This window comes from Astatotilapia calliptera, chromosome 5 (genome assembly GCF_964374335.1).
Source record: "Astatotilapia calliptera chromosome 5, fAstCal68.1, whole genome shotgun sequence".
Classification (NCBI taxonomy): Eukaryota; Metazoa; Chordata; class Actinopteri; order Cichliformes; family Cichlidae; genus Astatotilapia; species Astatotilapia calliptera.
Window position 1 is genome coordinate 18,722,543 of NC_137426.1, and position 19,861 is coordinate 18,742,403.

Consider the following 19,861-nt stretch of genomic DNA (forward strand, 5'->3'; position numbering starts at 1 on the left):
TCTCTGCAGGTCATTCACCAGGTCCCCCCGTGTGGTTCTGGGATCTTTGCTCACCGTTCTCATGATCATTTTGACCCCACGGGATGAGATCTTGCGTGGAGCCCCAGATCGAGGGAGATTATCAGTGGTCTTGTATGTCTTCCATTTTCTGATGATTGCTCCCACAGTTGATTTTTTCACACCAAGCTGCTTGCCTATTGTAGATTCACTCTTCCCAGTCTGGTGCAGGTCTACAATACTTTTCCTGGTGTCCTTCGAAAGCTCTTTGGTCTTGGCCATGGCGGAGTTTGGAGTCTGACTGTTTGAGGCTGTGGACAGGTGTCTTTTATACAGATGATGAGTTCAAACAGGTGCCATTCATACAGGTAACGAGTGGGGGACAGAAAAGCTTCTTACAGAAGACGTTACAGGTCTGTGAGAGCCAGAGATTTTCCTTGTTTGAGGTGACCAAATACTTATTTTCCACCCTGATTTACGAATAAATTCTTTACAAATCCTACCATGTGGATTCATGGATTTTTTTTTCACATTCTGTCTCTCACAGTTGAAGTGTACCTCTGGTGCAAATTACTGACCTCTGTCATCATTTTAAGTGGGGGAACTTGCACAATCGGTGGCTGACTAAATACTTTTTTGCCCCACTGTAGTTTGACATCCCACTCTAACAAAACAGCTTTCTCTCACACTAGTCTTAACCTGAGTTATATATTGTCAGGTCATGTTGTATTATAGTCGCTATTTTCATGAGTGAGGTCAATGACAATATAGTTTATCAGTTAAAACGTTCTGATGAGAACATTTTTCCTCATGAATTTAAACACTTGAAACAGCATTATCTATACAAGGACACAAACACACACGCTGAAGAACGACATTAATGCACGTGTTCTGAAAACCAGGTGTTAACTCTGATCCATCTTGTGGAACCTGTCGCCCACAACAATGACCCAACAGCTGTTTTGACAGTGTTTATTACGGTCATAAATAATCCACAGCATTTGCTTTAAAGACAAACTTACATCATGTTCACAGACAAACTGAGGGCAGTGTGACTATAGATTGATTAATCGTGAGATCTTTTAGGAGGTTTTGCTGCTCAAATCTCTGCTGCAGACGGAGCTTCCAGGTTTCCAGGTCAGACTTTATCTCCTCTTGGAGAGCAGCCGGGACACTGAAGGAATACAGACAACATCTGTGAGCTGCAGTATCCGGCTGCCATGTTGCTGAAGCCGTAAGCACCGTGAGGGGAGTCATGGACAGACAGTTGTCGAAACTCTTAGTGTGATCAAACCAGTAAGTGACGGGGTAACCCAGTAAGAGCCCAAACACAGTGCACAGGTTCCACTCCTCACATTTCTCTCCGCCACTGAGAAGCCTCTCAACCCCTTCAAGCTGCTGCACCCCTCCCAGTAGAAGTAGTAAATCTTGTATCATGCGCTTCAGGTCTCCCCTCAGTGGGTCAGCGACGGTGGGAGTTTCCTGTGAGTGGCAGACATCAATCACAGCGACGCTGCTCCCGTCATGAAGAACCTGCTCTAGATTTGACTTGACTGTGACCGGATTAACAATGAGACCATTTCCATTTAAATCCAGCGTGAGAAGCGATTTAGACACAAGCTGGAGAGACTGTAAAGAGCTCAGATAGTGCTTCACTTGCTCTGCACAGGCACCATTAATATCGTACAGAACAGCAGGCTTCAACCCCAAATCTACAGCTGACACCTGTGAAGCCAGGTCCAGACTCTGAGGAGCAGAGAGGTACTTTCTACCAGCAGACAGATATTTACGAGCAGCAGCAACAAAGAGCTCTGAAACAGACATGACTGCATAAAAATCACGTCACACGAGACTGAGGAGTCAAGCAGCAGGACTAGAGATATTTCTATTTAAAGTAACTGCTTAGCTGGGAATCAAGCACAAAAATTAAATGTTTTTTTTAAAGGTAATCTACACTTACAAGAAAGGTTTAAAAAAACTAACAAATGGTCAAAAGGTCAATGGATCTAACACAAGTAAACAAGACAAAAGTTTTCAAACTAAAACACGTCATAAAAACTGTTTCATGAGTTTATTTGTGTCCACTGTTTCTTCTTTGTTGGTCCAAGATGCCTAAAGGAGAAGAAACGTGTCAGTCAGAATAATCTGTAGAAAAACAGCAGTTATTCCGTGATAAATTCTGCTTTTGTTCATTAGAGGTGTGCAAACAGATCACACCTCTCTCCAGCTCTAGTAAAGAAGATGACCTCACCATCATCCTGGTTGTGATGTATTTGGGTCACGCTATGTCACTGGCTGAGGAGACATCAGGTCAAAATCGGAGAGATTTCTTGCAACCCAAACACCAGCTGCAAACAAGCCCAAATTCACCAGAAGATTCCTTAAAAAAAGAAAAGAAAAAAGGTTTAAACAATCAGTGATGCCATCAACAGCAACAATACCCTGTTCAACCTGTGGCTACAGGTTGTGCTGTGCGGGGAAACTGATCAAACATAAATTTATAAGACAACAGGTATCTATAACCTCACCCATCTATTAATTTATATTCTTCTCTTTATCCAGAGCTAGGTCCTGGAGAGAACAGCCTAAGCAGAGAAGCTCAGCCTTCCCTCAGAGCTCCCTTCCCAGCCACCTGCTCCGGGTGAGATGCCAAGGCTTTCCCAGGTCAGCTGAGCAATATAACCTCTCCAGCATGTCTTGGGTCTACCCCACAGCTACAGAGGCTGGCTATTTTTTTTAAATAAATATATGAATATATAAATATATCTTATAGGCTTAACATCATACCTAGTATATCCGGTGCGTGACATTTACCTTAATCCTTGGGGAGCCAGTATTTTGGCATATTTGGTACACAGTTGTTGAGAATTCTGGTGTCCAGGTAATCCTACATAGCTTACAATGTGCTGCTGGGATCCAACTGTCTGAACATATTGGCCATTAAACATTGATTAACTAGCTACCCGTCATACTGTATACATTAAGCTTCCTGAGGGCCTTTAGAGTAGAGACTAGACTCTCCCTAAAGTTTGACAAAGTGGTTAATCGATGAGATTAGCCCATTTCTTCTGTTCATTGATAAACAAACTAAAAACAACTATTACGCTGGTAATATTATCATACAACTCCATTAAACTGATGATCATAATTGTAATTTTATTGTCTGTTTCTGTACTTATAGTGTAGCCTAGTGAGTGAGAGGACAAGGACAGATTCCTTCACTGGCACACCAGTGCTAACGCTAGCAACACAGCTAACCGCCCCAAAAACCCTCTTACTATCACTGCTGTCTGCTCTGTCTTACCTTCTGAAGTCGTTTCTATCTGTTGCAAACCGACAGGCCGAGCTGATCCACTCCACCACACCGGAGGAAGAGCCCTTTTTAGCGTTTGCCCCACTCATGTTGCTAACGTGTGTGCTGGGGGTAGAAAAAGACAACGGCAACGAGGGCGAAGAGTCAAGGGGGAAGGTTTTTAGATGTTACACAACTACGGCGTGCGATAAAGCTCAAACCCAAACATACGTCCTCCTCGCTCCACTCAGGACGTGCTGTTACATGACCAAAGATGTCGGCGACCAGGTACCGTCGGTTTCTGAAGCTGTGTGAGGAATGGCCCAGAGACGAGACCAAGAAAGGCCGCGACTTGGGGACCTTTCTGCGGCAGAGAGTCGCCTCTGCCTTCCGAGAGGGTGAAAATACTCAGGTAATGAATTTTAGCTGGTAGCAACACACGGACTCCTGTCTGCTGTAAACAACCGAAAGAAGCTAAGAGGACAGCTTAGTTAGAAGAGCAAGCAGCTGACAACCTAATCCAAAGCAGATTTCTGCGAACTTCAAGACTAGTATTGAGATGTTTGAGGCACTAATGTCCATCAGTCCACCGCTGGTTTTTGCAGCTGGGTCCATCTGAAATCATCCAATGTTTAGAAAATTTTCTACTCATCCGCCTCTGATTTACAATTTGGACATTTATAATCATTGCTGTGAAATTTTAGCTTCATATATCAACAGATATATAAACTTGCTGGAATGGGGTCAGTGGAACACCTTTCACAAATATATCTTGAAAGGTATTTGATGTATAAAGCTAAAATTTCACAGCAGTCATAAATGGCCGAGACTTCAAGCCGTAAAAATATTTGGGGTAAATGAGTGATGGTCGAACAGAAGATCCACAATGATTTGAGATGGAACGACCCAGCTTTGATGCGCTTTTTTAATAAATCTTGAAAATAAAATAACTATCAGCGTTTGCAACCAAGTAAACAGCCTTTAATCTGTTTCTAAAACATGAAGTTTCTGAGAAGCCAACCATTTGAGCACTGTAAACCATAACATGTAAAAAAATCTTGCCAAAACAGCTGGGATAGGCTCCAGCCCACTACCAACTCTGAACTGGATAAGTAGTAACGAAAAGGAATGGAAAAAGATGGTTTTTGATAATCATAGGTGTTTGATGCCAGCAGAATCTGAGGTGCCAATAAAACACTAGTTTATAAATAAAGGTTACACTGACTCGCTGCCCCATCTTGTGGTACAAATTGGCATTACACTGACGTTTTACCCTGGCTCTAGTTGAATTTCACCTGCCATCTCTTAAACACAGTACAAGCATTATTTTGCCTATTGATTCTGTACTGTGTGTTATCTGACCAGTAAGAATCAGATTTAAAAAATGTAACCCACAGACACCAGAGATACGGTGGCATAGTGATTATTTATTTTTATGATGGCATAGTAGAGCACAAGTGCACATAGCATGGCAGTGCATCGCACATCCTCGTGTCTTTTTCACGGAAACCAAAATGACCTGTTTGGAATTTAAGGTTAATAATTAAAATAATGAGAAGATTATTTTTTTCCATTTAACCCTTGTATGGTGTTCGGGTCTGTGAGACCCGTGTTCAGTTTTTTTCAAAAGAAAAATTAAACAATTATTTTTTCACGTGTAAATGTGTTGTGTCTTTCCACTCACTCCACTTGATTATAACTGATTTATTTATAACATTTTATATAAAAGAAAAAGGAGAAGCACATTAATTCATAAATATGATCTAACAAAGGTAAAGGGAAAAAATTAACCATGTTTGCTGTTCATATGTCTTGTAATTGGGATGAAGTAAACATCTGAGTAATTTAACATAAAATTGTTTGATAGTGTTAATTTGGAAAGCCAAAACTCTAGCGGGTCCACCAGACCCATGAACACTGGCTGAGTAACAAAAATACGAACACCACACAAGGGTTAAAACATGTTAAGTGAGTAAAATCAAATCTTAACCACTTCAATGTTTCCCCATTAGATCTCAGATCCTGAGAAATGTGATCAGATGTACGAAAGTCTGGCACAGATTAACGGCAACATATACAGACAGCGGGTAAGTACACATGCGCATATGTGAGGTGCATTTCAACTTCATTATATCATCATACAAAAAACACATTGCCCTCCACTGCTGTCGTTAACCTGAGGTCTGTCACCTAGCGAATGACTTCTCCATTCTTTAAGATTGCAAAGGTGTAGTTACTTTTTTTTTTTTTTTTTTACCTGTGTGGAGATAAAGTGTGTTTACAGTTAGTACAAAGGTCTAAACAAACACACGAGGTTAATGGTTAAAAATTGTTAAGCTTTAAATTTGAACCATAAAGATCCAGAGATCAGCAGATGTCTGTTTTGCTCCTCTGAATTACTCAACTGTAAATAGGGAAGTTTTACTTAATATAAAAAAAGATTTTAGTAGGAAGACTATTAATTTGTCACATTGCTGTAAGGGGATATTTTCCTTGTGCATGTGAAATGCAGAAAATGGAAGCTGACTTCTTCAAATACTGTGCACACTCCAAATTATTTGACTACATAAATGAACTTGTATATAATATTTGACTTTTTTCATTTGGAAAGAAATTTCTGTGTGAAAACTTGTCGAAGGCTACAATAATTTTTTCTTTCTCTCTTCAGTTTCCTCGTGTGAGAGACACGAGCTTCACTGGAGTCACAGTGGAAGAGTGTAGATTGCTTTTGTCAGGTATGGACTCGCATGTGCTGTCAATTCTCGGTTATTTAATAAACATAATGTTGTTATGAGGCCCCGGGAACTTGCTGTAACTTAGACCCGACTTTTAAATTTTACAGGAACTATGCAAAATACGGACGAGGAAAAAAAGGGTCTGTGGAAGTCGCTAATGCAGAGATTCTCTTCGAAATCACCAGAAGACGTCCCAGAGAAACCTGCAGAAAAATAACTTTTTCTCCCAATCTTCTTTTCCTATATGTATAGAAATAAATCTTATTGTTACCATTTTGGACTCATTTTTCTATATATATATTTATTTATTGGATATATTTTGGTCCATATTGACATGAAAGCATCACAAATTTGTTGACTGCACATCTTTGAGTCTCCTGTTCCATCACATCCCAAAGATGCCATATTAGACTGAGATCTGGTGACTATGGAGGCCATTTGAGTTCAGTGAACTCACTTCCATATCCAAGAATCCAGTTTGAGATGATTTTCATTTGCGATGAGATACATCATCCTCCTGAGACCAGCCTGAACTGTTGATACAAGGCAGGATGGAGACATGCTTTCATGCCATTCACACCAAAGTCTGACCATCATCTGAATATTGCAGCAGAAATTGAGGCCTATCAGAGAGGCAACATTTTTCCAGTCTTGTTCAGTTTTAGTGAACTGTAGCCTCAGTTTGCTGTTCTTAGTTGACAGAAGCAGCAAGCAATGTGGTCTTCTGCTGTTGTAGGTCAGCTGCTGCAAGTTTTGTGAATATTCGCTGGTTGGATGTTGTTGAATCAAACTAAATATTTTTATAAGCCTTCACTGGCTGTGTGGTGGAAATAACCCACAGTCATCAGTTTGTAACACTAGTGTTATTTTATAGTCTTAACAGATTACAGAACTCAATTTCCTGGAGTTTTTCTATTTGGTCAGACTTGAATTTTTTTACATATAAACAAGTCTATAGAAACAATGTTGAAAAACATTGGTCTACATCACGGCCGTGAGTTGGCTTACCAGGCAGGATTTAATCAGTTAAGCTTGTGTCTGTTTGAGAAATGCACCTGACCATTAATTCAAATTATTTACTTGCAAAGCAAAAATGTTTCATGGACTAGTTTACACAGTTTTCTTATTTAAGAAAAAAAAAAAGGCAAAAACTTTCAGTTTTAAACTGAACAACCAAAACTCCACGTGATGGGGTGACTTAACTAATTTCAATGTAATCACATATTCTGTTCATATTACAGTTTTTCCTATTAGTAATGACATTTCTAAAATTCTTAAGGGATTTTTTTTTTAAAGGAACAAAGTAAATGTATTAGAAGCAGGCTGTTATACAGTATCTAAGCAGATAAAATAATGCCTGCTCAGATCTAAAGTACTGCAGATGTTAAAGAGGATACCACTATTTAGAAATGTCGTCTTTATTTATTTTTCTTCTTTTTATTTTGGGCAACATATACGCAAGTATTAGTAAGTCTGTGACCAGCCAACAAGATCATAAAGCAGCTGGTAAAGTCAAAAGTGAGACTGACCGGTTTTTTTATTAGTATTTTTTTTTTTTAATAACATTGTGTACGTGATTCAGAATGTAAGTATGTTCCTCAAAACACACAGTCATGATCCCTACTCTTCTTTTTCCTCTGGGTTGTCTCTCCATATGCAGTAGTTGAGGCTGGTTGCAAGGCACAGCCAGCCCAGATAGGGTGCCAAGAGCATCGTGGCGGTGCGGCTGATGGGATACCAGGACATCATGGTGGCTCCGACAGTCCCCGTGAGAAGCACAATCTCAACGAGGGACTAAAAAGAACAGAAAGAGGGCATGTCAGTGACAGCGATGTATACAACTATGCTGCCACACTTACCACACCCCTAATTATTGGTGTCCAAAAAAAAAAAAAAAAAAAAAAAAAAGTACAGTTTTAAGTTAAATTTACCCATTTCAGCTTGTGTGCACCAAAGAAAATGGGAGTCCAGGCCCAATTCAGAGCTAGCTGTGTCCCATAAAGCCCGAGTGGAACTAGTGCATCGTCAGTGAAACCTCCAAGCTCCTTCCACACCAGGTATGAACCATAGCTGGAAGTGAACGACAAAAACAATTCACACGAGATCATTAAGATAAGGAGGCTGCTTCACAGATAATGCAGAAATCAGTCACAATGTGCTTACCCCATGCCTGTGTACAGACACGTCCACACTACGGGGAATGCTTTGTTTGGTGGGCGCCATGATGGTTTCTTCAGGGTTGGGTACCAGGTATCTACCTCTTTGCGTGTGAGGTAACCACCATAGAGCCCTCCCAGGTGTGGCAGGGCAGTGAACCCAGCTATTTGCAGCCACATTTTCTGAGATAAGAAAAAGACAGCCGTTTAACTTCCACTAAGGGTGGATATTCATAGGTATAAGTAGCAAATTTTTCTGCCTAATGCGTCTGCTGTCCCATGACTGACTAAACAGAATTCGCAGTAACAGAAAACGTGAGGATTTTGCTATGCGGACATCCCCAATCAGTTTAGTTTTAGACTTCTTTTTAAACCATTTTTTTACATTTCAAGGCAGGCATCGGGCATATGTCAATTTCTCTGTTAAAAATTACATTTAACAACTAACAGAAGCATGGCATCATTCAATTTGTGCAGACCAAATGGCCAGCCCTGTTACAGTTCAGCACAATAATAAAAACTCACACCACATAAATAAAAGCTTATACTTCATAACCAACCAGAATGGCTAAAACACATTAAAGGCATGCTCAATACATCATTACACAACCGACGTTAAATCAAAATATCACTCCTGTAAAGACCACTTTAAATCCTTAGCCAAAGCAACTATCAGCTAACATTACAAGGTTGAACCATTTCAGCTTAATTACACCCCAGAGAGTTAACCAAACATACTCCATATTCACACTGATTGGCCTCTTTGCACTCATTAGCCTCAGAAATACAAGCTGTGGGTTTGTTTGTTTTTTTAAGTAGCATTCCAGTTTTTAATCAGTTATCAATGCATGGAAATGGCTCAAACAGTTTGTGCACTGTTACAGAGTACTTGCTGGCCAGAAATAACAGGGGGATACATGTAAACAAGATTTACCTTGATACAGTTAAGGTTAATAGTCTGTGTTACCTTTACTGCTATTTTTAACCATCATTTAAGAATTAAAAATGTATGTACTCAAGCTTAAATATACAAGTAAACGTATTCCTTTCCCTTAACATAATCCCAAACCCTTTTTATTTTAATAAGCAGGAAAAGAACAATACCCGCATGAGTCTAATGTCGCTTTCATTTTCTTTCTTACAGCAACGTTACAAAAACTATACTTTTACAATAAATTTAAGCACGTTTGCTGTTGTTCTAGCGCAGCAGTGAAACATGCTAAGTTAACGCTAATTAATTTTTCTTTTACGTGTTCGTGCTCCCAAACATTACGTGCGCTGACTTTCTGAAGTCACGCCGCACTTCAGTGACTCTAGGTCAAGGTTTGGCGGCGCAAAGTTGCATTAAAGCTAATATTGATGTCAGGTCACTAGCAGACATAGCTTAACTTCTTACCTCACTCAGTTAACAGCAGCGTACAGTATGAATGTCGTATCGAGGACTGAACCTACAAACTTACAGCCAAATCTTTAAGCACACTGTTGTGCTGTGATATTGTTTGTTGAGTGGGCAGGGCCACCTTATCGGAGCAGTCAGAAACACTCCCCTGACACTCCCTGGATAACGAGTGCTACTTGCGCTACTGAGCCAAACAATGTCACGTCGGAGCGTGGTTACCAACGATTGGTCACGAGGATAACATCAGGAGTTACTTAACGGTCGAAAAAACCGGTTGTTAGCTAAATAAATGTGTTGCACAAGACCTCGGTGACACAAATGTTAAAAAAAACGTATTCGCTCACTGCTTTGTTTGTTGTCTCGTGTCCTTTTTGCAGAGGAAGCGCACGAAGCTTGTTATGTGACAGCAAAGATTACAAAAACGTCAAGATAGTTACCCTCCGTGTCGTCTGGCAGGCGTTACAGTGCTTTCCTTTCCTGTTCCAACAGCTTAAGCTAACAATTGTTTCCGCCACCGAAAAAACTTCCCCAAAATTATGACTTATGGGTAAGTCATAATGGGAAAATAAGTTCACATTTCTAGTTATTAAGTGAAAATGTTTAGACAACTTAAAATGTCATCTATTTGCAGGGGTGTCAAACATACGGCCCGGGGGCTAGAATCAGCCAGGATCCAATCCAGCCCACTGAATGGCTTTGGAAACATTTGAAACATTTTACTGTTTTCCCTCGTGTTCTGCCCGATGGCAATTCACATTGCACTGAAGTAATCAATTATAGATTTCTGTAATTTTACACATTTACTTTATTTACAATTTAAGCCCAGTCGTGCTGACATGACAGACTTGTTTCATTTACTATGGCATAATTTCTTTGTAATGTAGAAAAAACGAAAAATACCGTTAAAATGGTGCTTCTTTGTTTTATGTTAAAATGTTGCAGAGATTAATTATGTAGTTAAACTATTTTACACTGACAGAAATAGGAATTTCACCAATCCTGCCCATATAAGATCAAAGTGAGCTGGATGTGGCACAGTGTAAAATGAGTTTTACATCCCTGCTTTATGAACTATACAAACTTATTTCTATTAATTTTCTTACCTTTTTTTTTTGTACAGTTTAGGCTTGGAGGATAGTCATAGCCTGTTCCAGCTGTCACAGGTTAGAGCCAGGCCTAACTCATAGATTCAAGTTACCATGCACACTACAGTCAGTCTATTTATTTTTATTTTTTTATCTATTTAAGCTTGAATTTGTCCACCTGTCACACAGCAATACAGAGCAGACTTTATATTTCTAATACTTACTGGTGGAGTATGCATGAGAAATAACAAGAGTGGGGTTGAGGGAATACCTCTACCAGCGCCCTTATTCACATCACAATACTGTTCAGTAGCCAAATACAGTTATTTCTTTATCTGTGCAGTTCTTGCAACACTACTTGTCTGTCTTCAAACCGCGTGTGTCAGGTAAGGAAACAGATGCCAGTGTTGAGATCCAGTTGCATGAGCAGATTTCTGAGAGAGTGCAGAGAACTTCCTCTTTATGTTTGAAGCAATGACTGTAGAAAACATAATGAAAAGCTGTGAAACTTGTGTAGATACAGTTAAAAGTCCAACATTTCTACTTATGCTTGTTTGTGGTGAGCAGCAGATCAAAAAAGTTTAGGATTATAAATGGCTTCAAGTGCATATTCAGGCCTGTGAGACTCATTCAAACATTTTCACTTGTTACCTCACTTTTCCCGGACACACTTGCGTCTGCACATACTTTGTCAGTCAAAAACACTGTTAAACACAGTTGCAACATATGCACAGTTAACTTGTTGGTTTGTGTCAAATAGTCTTGAGGGTGGAGTGTGCAGTGATTGAGTACTCTTCTACTTTATAGTGGAAGGTGTAAAACTGTCCCTACATTGAAAGTCCTATTTATGTGATCATTAGTATGATTGTGATGTTTGCTATTTCATTTAAAGAAACTCAGTCATTCTCTTTAACTACCCCAGTTTCAGACAAGCTGGAAGGCTGTGTAAAATGTAAACAGAATGCAATGATTTGAAAACTTCATAAATCCATATCTTATTCACAATAGAACATAGAAAACACAAAACATTTTTAAACTGAGAACATGTACAATTCTAAGACAAAATGGTCATTTTGCATCTGATGGTAGCAACACATCTGAAAAAACTTGGGACTGGGCCATGTTTACACTGCGGTGACAACAGTCTGTAAACATCTGGGAACAGAGGAAACCAGCTGCTGGACTTTTGGGAGAGGAATGTTGTCTTGTTCTTTTCTGATAGAGGATTTTAGCTGCTCAGCAGTCCTGGGTCTTCTTTGTTGTAGCTTTTACTTTCATGATGTGCCAAAGTTGGTGAAAGGTCTGGACTGCAGTCAGACCAGTACAGCACCCAGATTCTTCTACTGTGAAGCCTTGCTAAAAAAATGTCCTCTGCATGGGAGCATATATTGCTCTCAAAACTCTATATACCCTTCAGCATTTAAGCTGCCTTTCCAGATGTGCAAGCTGCTAATTCTATAGGAACCAAAAGAGATGCAGGCTTTTGAACTGAGTGTTGATAACAGGCTGGATGGTCCAGAGGCAATTTTTGCCCATTTTTGTCAAAACATTTCACATTTCAATTTGTCTCCCAACAGAACAGTTCTCCACTTTAATGCTTCAGTTATTAAAACAAACAAACAAACAAACAAACAAACAAACAAACAAACAAACAAACAAACAAACAAACATAAAATGTTGCCTCACAGAAGACAGAAGCATTTCTGGATTATGCTCACACATGGCTTTTTCATTGCATCATATGGCTTTAAAATACAGTTTGTGGATGGCACGTTGAAGCACGGTGAACTGTGTTCAGTCAGTGATTTCTTAAAGTGTTCTTGAGCCAATGCAGTGATTTCCATGACACAATCATGATTTGTTTAAATGCAGTGCTGTCTGAAGATCACAGCCATCCAATATTGATTTTGCACAAAGAGAATTCTCCAGATTCTCTGAATCTTGTGAGGAAATTATGTTGTGTGGTGATGAGCTATTTAAACCTTTTGCAATTGACTAAGAAGCTCTGAATCTCTAAGATGCCTGTTTTATATTACTAAACTGTTGTCAACTAACCTAATTATTTGTAAAATAAACCAAAATAAAAAGAACCACTTACTTTTCAGGCCCTTATTGCCCCTTTGTCAACTTTTTTGGGACACGTTGCTGCCATCAAATTAAAAAAAAAAGTACATTTGTTTAGTTGACTATTTCTTAGTTGTAACAATGGTTCTTGGCAATAAATTCCATATTTTTGGAAAGCCTGTTTATTTCCCCTTAAATGGTTCCAGATGTAAGGAGTTTATTTATTTGTAAATAACTATATTTGTGGGTTGAGCAGCAGATCTGAATATGTGCTACATCACTCAGTTGGCATCTGCTTATGTTGCTTGGGTTGTATTTATTCTTTTAAACATCATCTTAAGACTAATTTATTTAGACTAGCTTTTAATTAGATGTGTGCTGCGTGTTTAATTGTACTGTTTTATGTTTATCTGTTTTATATTATTGTGAAGCACTTTGTGGTTTTTATCCTGTGAAGAGTGCTATATAAATCAATAAAGTAAAGTAGCTTCAAGCATGCCACGTTTGACTGATCTGGATAGGGCCTGTGCCATGGGGCAACTTGAAGTTGAAGAAACCAAGTTGCTGCATTATTTGGACTGAACTGCACACAGCCAATCGCCATTCTCAAAGGGCTGCCAGGAGGCCTGTCATGACTGCTCTTCATCCTCAGGCCTGTTTGCATTGGTCTTGCAACATGTGCAGTAGAACCTAAACAAGTAGAGGAACATTACGTTCAGTGATGAGTCCAGATTCTGCCTACGGCAGCTGGATTGTATGGTCAAAGTGTGAGGAAGATGCAAAAAACACTATGCTGGTTGCTCCCCCGATAAGGTAGCAGCTTTTGATCTCCTCTACTGGAAAATTATTGGAGGCAATCTTGATACAGAGATATCAAGATAAGATTCTGCAACCAGTGGTAAACCCATATTACCACAATCTGAGAGACTATCGCCAGAATTTGGGAGTGGAGAGAATAGAAGCTGACTTGCAATAAATACTGGTGGAAGAATGGGATATCATCCCACAGCAGTGTGTGACCGAGCTGTTGACCAGCATGAGGAAAGGGGTCTGGCTGTCTGTGTCTGTGTATGGTTGTTCCACATGCTACCCTGATTGTTAAATAAATAAATTGTTAAATTGCCAACATGTCTTGTTTCTTAAGACTTAAATCATCCAATCAAATAAACCTTTTACGGACTTTTTTCAGTTTTAGTCCTTTTAGACATCAGTACTGCTTTGATGTTGTAGCTCATATCCATTTAAATCTTATTTAATCAATAGACACTTTACAATTAAGCTGGGAGACACATCATCCTGACATACTGCACTCTCAGGTGGAGTCCTTCAGGGGTCCATTCTTGGCCCACTCATTTTTTTTTTAAACTTAAATACCTCCTCTAAAGGCCTTATTGGACTAGGTAGCACTTCATAATAATGTCACACTATTAAGCATTAGTAAGGTAAGGTATTAGCTAATTATCATATCATTAGCGTATTATAATTACTCCTTAGTGTGTCATTTATAAATACAGATATCCCAGCTTCTCTGAAATTGAGGTTGTATTTAAAAAGAATGCCTGAATTTCTTTACATGAAAACCGCACACATCATAATCATACCAATAATGACTTAAACAGGGCTTCAACTATAGAAACAGTAGAAGAGTACTGCATCACTGCACACACCATCTTCAAGACACAACCCAACAAGTTAACTGTGCATACACTAACTGCATGCATAAACAGTGTTTTCACAGACAAAGTGTGTGCAATAGTAACTTAAAACTTACAGTGTGTACAAATGCATCTGCATGATTATTTATTTCATGTTTGGCTCGTGGCTCAAAGCTTCATTCTCTGGTATTTATAGCCCAGTTTAGCACACTGTCTTTAAAAAGTTGTACTGTTAAAATGACTCAGACCGCATTCTTTGGGTAAGAAGATACACATAAATCTGATTTTTATGAAAAGGGAACTTAATGAGCAGAAATCATGAGTTGTACACCCCTGGGTATTTTTATTTTGGCATTTGAGTGAGTTTGATTATTAATACATTTCAAAAATTGGCATGTAGTTTCCTGTGAGCAAAGCAGACGTGAGATTGTGTGCTGTAAGTTGTAGATGTGTAAACATGTAAAGTAATTATTTCTGAAAATCTGTTTTTCCATGGCTTATGATATAGATGGCTTTACTGAAAAGTCATTAGTCTGTGACTGTCCTGGATACTCCGAAATTCTGACTCGCACTCCCCAGTCATGCAAAATGAGTTGAAACTGGTGACTGAGCCAATACAGTCATCAGAAAAGAATTTACTGAGGTCACAGAGCCAAGTTCTTGTGTAATTTGGCACAGATAAGACAAAGAAGCAACATTGTCTAATTACTTGTGGCCTGAGTTCGACCTAATGCATGAATAAATGTTTGACTTTCTGTATTCTATGCATAAACGTAACGTCTATATTTATTGTTAATGTGTGGTTTTATTCAAACTGTCAATCACTTTGTTACTGTGTGTTTTTAAAAAGTGCTATACAAACCAAAGTTATGATTATTATTGTTACCATTATTATTAAAGTGGTGAGGTAAAAGGACTGGACTGCATATGAGTGAAAAAGCAGACAAAACCCCCCAAAAACTTTGAAGACCTTCAGAAAACTACTTCAGAGATGCTGATAAGTTGATTTTGTCATCTTTGAACAGAGAGCAGTGGTCAACCAGTTTTATAAGCAACTACAACCTGCTGCATGAAAGTTTTAACTATTCTAATAGATTTTTTAAAACATTTTTGTTGTTGTTGAATTATTCCTTAAAATAACAGCAAATTTAGAGACTAAAACAGCCGCTTAGTCGTCAGCATAGGTTAAGAATTTTTTTTCTTATGGAGGAGGAGAGAAAGAAAAAAAAACCAAACACAAACACACACGTACATACTAACAGTCAAAAGTTTGGACACCTTCTCATTTGATGGTTTTTCTTTATTTTTCCAACTTTCTACACACATACAGAAGACATCAAATATATGAAGCAAGATATATGGAAATGTGTAGCAAAGACAAATTTGATAAATAACGTGCTACAAACCCTTGGCCATCTCTCAATGAGCTTCATGTTATTGTCACCTGAAATGGTTTTCACTTCACAGGTGTGCCTTGTCAGAGTTTATTTGTGGAATTTCTTGCCTTCTTGGAGACCTGTGCTTTGGTCTGATGAGTCCAAATTTGAGATCTTTGCTTCCACCCACCGTGTCTTTGTGCTTGAACGGATGGTCTCTACACGTATGGTTGCCAGCGTGAAGCATGGAAGAGGAGGTGTGATGGTGTAAGGGTGCTTTGCTGGTGACACTGTTGGGGATACACCACTACATCCTGCAGTTTGCAATGCACTTGATGATTTTCATCTGTGGAAACCCATTCCATGAAGCTCTCTACGCACTGTTCTTGAGTTAATCGGAAGGCCACATGAAGTTTGGATGACTGATTGTGGAAAGTTGGCGACCTCTGTGCACTATGTGTCTCAGCATTCCCTGACCCCACTCTGTAATTTTAGATGGCCTACCACTTCATGCTTGATGTTCCCAATCACTTCTACTTTGTTATAATACTACTAACAGTGTGGAATATTCAGTTGTGAGGAAATTCCATGACTGGACTTGTTGCAGAGGTGGCATCTTATCACAGTATCATGCTGGAATTCACTGAGCTCCTGGGAGCGATCCAGTCTTTCAAAAAGAATAGATCTATCTCACTTTCTTTATTTTTTTTTCCAACTTTGTTTTGTTGATTTCAACCATGACATACAAAGTTAGCAACAGCAAAGTCAATTTTGATTTCAGAACAATTGTATGTCCATCACACCCTCCAACCCCCCCATCCCGAATTCTCCCTCTTCCAGGTCCACACTAGACAAGACACCGCGAAGATCCAGTCGCCGCACATAAAAATATCTAAGCCACATCATCCAGTCACACACCCGTACACACATACCGCACACACAAAAGAAAATGAGTAACAAGCATAACAAAAACAAAAAAACAACTTTATAATGTTGCCTCTCTCAGTTCACTTCACTCTCAGGAAGTAAAGTAGTGGTGTCAACCAATACGAGAAATGATTTCCAGGTTTTGTTAAATTTCCTAATAGAACCTTTTAGTGAGAATCTAAGTTTTTCTAACTTTAAGTTAGTTAAAGAGTACTTCCTTCACCCAATGGTCATCAGTTGGGGGGTGGGGAAGCTTCCACTTCAACAGAATAAGCCTCCGAGCTAGTAGAGTGGTAAAGGCTAAGGCCTGTTTGATGGGGCTAAATACGTTTAAATTGGGGGGGAATGCCAAAAATTGCAGAGAGTTGGTTAGGAGGGACAGTCTGGCCATATGCTTGACTAAGTGTGTCGAAAATATCCCTCCAAAATGCACTTAGTTTAGAACAAGACCAAAACATGTGGACATGGTTTGCAGGTGATAGTCCACATCTGTTACAGGCATCACTAATGGTTCCATAGATTTTAGATAATTTTGCGTTTGTATAATGTACTTTATAGACCACCTTGCACTGAATCAAAGCATGATGGGCACAAATTAAGGACGAGTGAATCAATTTTAAAGCAGAATCCCACTGCTGTTCTGGCAGGGTTGTCTGTAACTCTTCCTCCCATCTCAGCTTAGTAGGAGAAATAGATTTGGAAACAAATGTATCTAGTATTTTATACAAGGCTGATATAAGTCTGTTTTCATGAGGGTTCGTCTGCAGGATGATATCCAGATTTTTTTCTGGAGGCCGATTGGGAAAATCAGGGAACTGTTCTTTTACAAAATCTCTAGCCTGAAGATAATGAAAAAATTGGAATTAGGCAGGTCGTATTTAGATGATAGGTCAGAAAAGGATAGAAAGGTGTCATGACTGTACAAGTCCTTAACAGTCCTAAGTCCTTTATCTTTCCAAATTCTAAAGGCCGCGTCAGTGTTTGAAGGTACAAGATTGCAATTCTTTAGTAAAGGTGTTAGCAAAGACGGCCCAAGTAGCCCAAAGTATTTTCTGAACTGTTGCCAATAGTTGCCGTTCCTTAGCTATTTGATTCTCCCAAACAAGGGTGGGAGAGATGGGGAGTGGTGAGCTGAGCAGTGATGGGAATAACAGCGTTACTTTTTTCAGTAACGAGTAATCTAACTAATTACTATTCCTATCGTTACAACGCCGTTACAGTTACTAACAAGAAAACGCGGTCCGTTCAACAAACAGACGGTTGAAGCTGTGTTCAGCTTACCACATCTTATATCAGTTGCACGGAAGTAGCTGACTACGTAAGTAATCTGGACACTACCCGGTTGTTCAGTCTGACGTCACTAGCCATGTCTGGGCCTAAACTCCGCTGCAGGTCCATATATCAAACGATCACTATGGCATTACTGAGAGTTGAAAAACTGTCTAAAGTCTTTCATCTTTAATAAAATGATCAGCGTTCTGCTCTACCAGGTGTAACAATTGAGTTTAACATCCAGGCATCCATGAAAACGGAATTTATGACATTTAACGGAGTTAGAAGTTAGCAGGGAGTTAGCTCGCTGAGATAATCCATCCACAATATGAGGTTAGTCATTCATATACTGCTGCATGGCTGGGCTGTAGTTACATCCTAAGGTTTTAAAAACGAAGCTTAAATAAATGATTAGCGGTAATAAAAGCCGAGGGAGGTCAACAGGGATTACTGACTGTTTTAGGAGCTTTTTGAGATTAAATAGAAGAAAATACATAACATTAAACATGTTAACAACACAAAAGCCATATTAAACGCAGACTACTTTAGACCCGGAAGTAGGATTCGTCGCGTCATCACTGAACAACCGGACAGCTTTAAGCAGCTACGCGCACTCCCGCGGACGGTAATCACAATCACCGTCTAGCACATACCTTCCCAAAGTGTGGGGCCCGCCTAGGGGGGGCGCAGAGCCATTGCAGGGGGGGGAACAAAACGCTAGCACAGGGCGGCCACAGAAACACAAAGCATACAGGTAAAATAATCACACCGTGACGCCTTTGCCTTTGTAAATGGAGGGACAGTAACTCCATGTGTATATGTAAGCGTGTAATACCTGCAGAAAGTCAGATTAACAGCATTTCGTCTCTATCTGCTATTCTGCAATTCATCTCATGGAAAGAATAACGTGGCGCACAGCGTGACGTGAAAAAAGGCACTCACCTTTGACGTTGTGTGACGAACTCTGTATTCCTTGTCCACAGGAAAACGCAAAAAAGGAGTTTTAAAAAATCTCAGTTTTCGGTGATTCGAAACACCATTTACGTGTGGACGAAACAGCTGCGTATTAGTAGTTTATTTTCTTACTACCTGTAATTTATTGCAGATTACTTGTATTTGCTTAATTGTTTACTAAATGTTTGAGGTGTGAAATAAACCGCAATGGAGCAAAATAAGGGTGTGTGTGGTTGGAGTATGTGTGCGTGCGTGCGTGTGGTGCGCGCGCGCACGCGCGGGAGGGGATGGGGGGACGCGAACATTTTTCTTGTAAAACAAAGGAGGGCCCAGCAAAAAAAGTTTGGGAAAGCTAGTCTAGCACAACACCTGGAGCTAAGGGGGCAAAACAATGGCATGAGTGCTGCTGTTTCACTCAGGAAGAATAAAGTAGTCGTGGTAAGCCAATCACATGACCACTTAAAGACAAAGCAACAAGGTGATATATACCAGTTTTTAAATTGTGTTTATAGGCCACGTAAAACCAGAGTCATGATAAACAATATATACGCAGCATTTTTTCATCAATAGTTTTGTCACGTTTACTGTCTAAGGACAGCGCTAGCAAGCACTCTCTGCTTATGAGCCAAAAAACAAAAAAAAAAAACTGGGAAGTTTTAGGAGTGACAGAGAGAGAGAGCGAGAAAGCAGAAAAAGAGAGAGAGCGAGTTTTGAGATGTGAGAGATTTGTGACGTTTAGCGTGTTTGGGCTGTGTAATTAATGTGTTGTTTTGTGTAGTTAGTGTGTAGTGTTGTGGATAGTTTTGTGTTGTGTGTCAGAACAATGAGGCGACTGCTGTCTCCAGGTAGGAAAAAGGAGTGATACACCTGCTGCTGTCAGGCCTGCAGGTATCAGGCTGTGATGTTCTCCTTTATAGTGGACAGAAATTATTGTTTTGGAGTGGCACAA

General features: G+C 39.6%; 3 protein-coding genes and 1 long non-coding RNA gene across 6 annotated transcripts; 2 read left to right on the forward strand and 2 right to left on the reverse strand.

The window, feature by feature from the left end:
• Positions 1-955: 955 nt before the first annotated feature.
• On the reverse strand, positions 956-2,377 carry c5h1orf74 (chromosome 5 C1orf74 homolog). Its single transcript, XM_026167748.2, has 2 exons — positions 2,249-2,377; positions 956-2,109 (listed from the first exon to the last, which is right to left on the reverse strand). Exon 2 carries the CDS (start codon positions 1,819-1,821, stop codon positions 1,027-1,029), a length of 795 nt encoding a protein of 264 aa, XP_026023533.2. The 5' UTR covers positions 1,822-2,109; positions 2,249-2,377; the 3' UTR covers positions 956-1,026.
• A 917-nt stretch (positions 2,378-3,294) lies between these two features.
• Positions 3,295-6,297, forward strand: uqcc2 (ubiquinol-cytochrome c reductase complex assembly factor 2). Its single transcript, XM_026167755.2, has 4 exons — positions 3,295-3,701; positions 5,302-5,376; positions 5,958-6,024; positions 6,132-6,297. Exons 1-4 carry the CDS (start codon positions 3,564-3,566, stop codon positions 6,239-6,241), a joined length of 390 nt encoding a protein of 129 aa, XP_026023540.1. The 5' UTR covers positions 3,295-3,563; the 3' UTR covers positions 6,242-6,297.
• Positions 6,298-7,426: 1,129 nt separating this feature from the next.
• Positions 7,427-10,150, reverse strand: tspo (translocator protein). Of its 3 annotated transcripts, none has more exons than XM_026167754.2 (4): positions 10,017-10,150; positions 8,188-8,363; positions 7,956-8,094; positions 7,427-7,818 (listed from the first exon to the last, which is right to left on the reverse strand). In XM_026167754.2, exons 2-4 carry the CDS (start codon positions 8,358-8,360, stop codon positions 7,645-7,647), a joined length of 486 nt encoding a protein of 161 aa, XP_026023539.1. In that variant the 5' UTR covers positions 8,361-8,363; positions 10,017-10,150; the 3' UTR covers positions 7,427-7,644. The 3 variants fall into 3 exon arrangements, with proteins under 3 accessions (XP_026023539.1, XP_026023538.1, XP_026023536.1); XM_026167753.2 differs by having other exon boundaries at positions 9,924-10,059; XM_026167751.2 differs by lacking the exon at positions 10,017-10,150 and adding an exon at positions 9,577-9,930.
• Positions 9,995-10,487, forward strand: LOC145428697 (uncharacterized). Its single transcript, XR_013909013.1, has 2 exons — positions 9,995-10,126; positions 10,211-10,487. It is a non-coding gene; the product is annotated as an uncharacterized LOC145428697 (long non-coding RNA).
• Positions 10,488-19,861: the final 9,374 nt, after the last annotated feature.

Coding starts and splice junctions, on each gene's coding strand:
- tspo (XM_026167754.2), bottom strand. CDS start 8,360: ATGTGGCTGCAAATAGCTGGGTTCACTGCCCTGCCACACCTGGGAGGG. Junction 8,095..8,187: donor TGTCTGTACACAGGCATGGG/GTAAGCACATTG, acceptor GTTCACTTCCAG/CTATGGTTCATACCTGGTGT. Junction 7,819..7,955: donor GTGCACACAAGCTGAAATGG/GTAAATTTAACT, acceptor TGTTCTTTTTAG/TCCCTCGTTGAGATTGTGCT.
- uqcc2 (XM_026167755.2), top strand. CDS start 3,564: ATGTCGGCGACCAGGTACCGTCGGTTTCTGAAGCTGTGTGAGGAATGG. Junction 5,377..5,957: donor GCAACATATACAGACAGCGG/GTAAGTACACAT, acceptor TTCTCTCTTCAG/TTTCCTCGTGTGAGAGACAC. Junction 6,025..6,131: donor GTGTAGATTGCTTTTGTCAG/GTATGGACTCGC, acceptor TAAATTTTACAG/GAACTATGCAAAATACGGAC.
- c5h1orf74 (XM_026167748.2), bottom strand. CDS start 1,821: ATGTCTGTTTCAGAGCTCTTTGTTGCTGCTGCTCGTAAATATCTGTCT.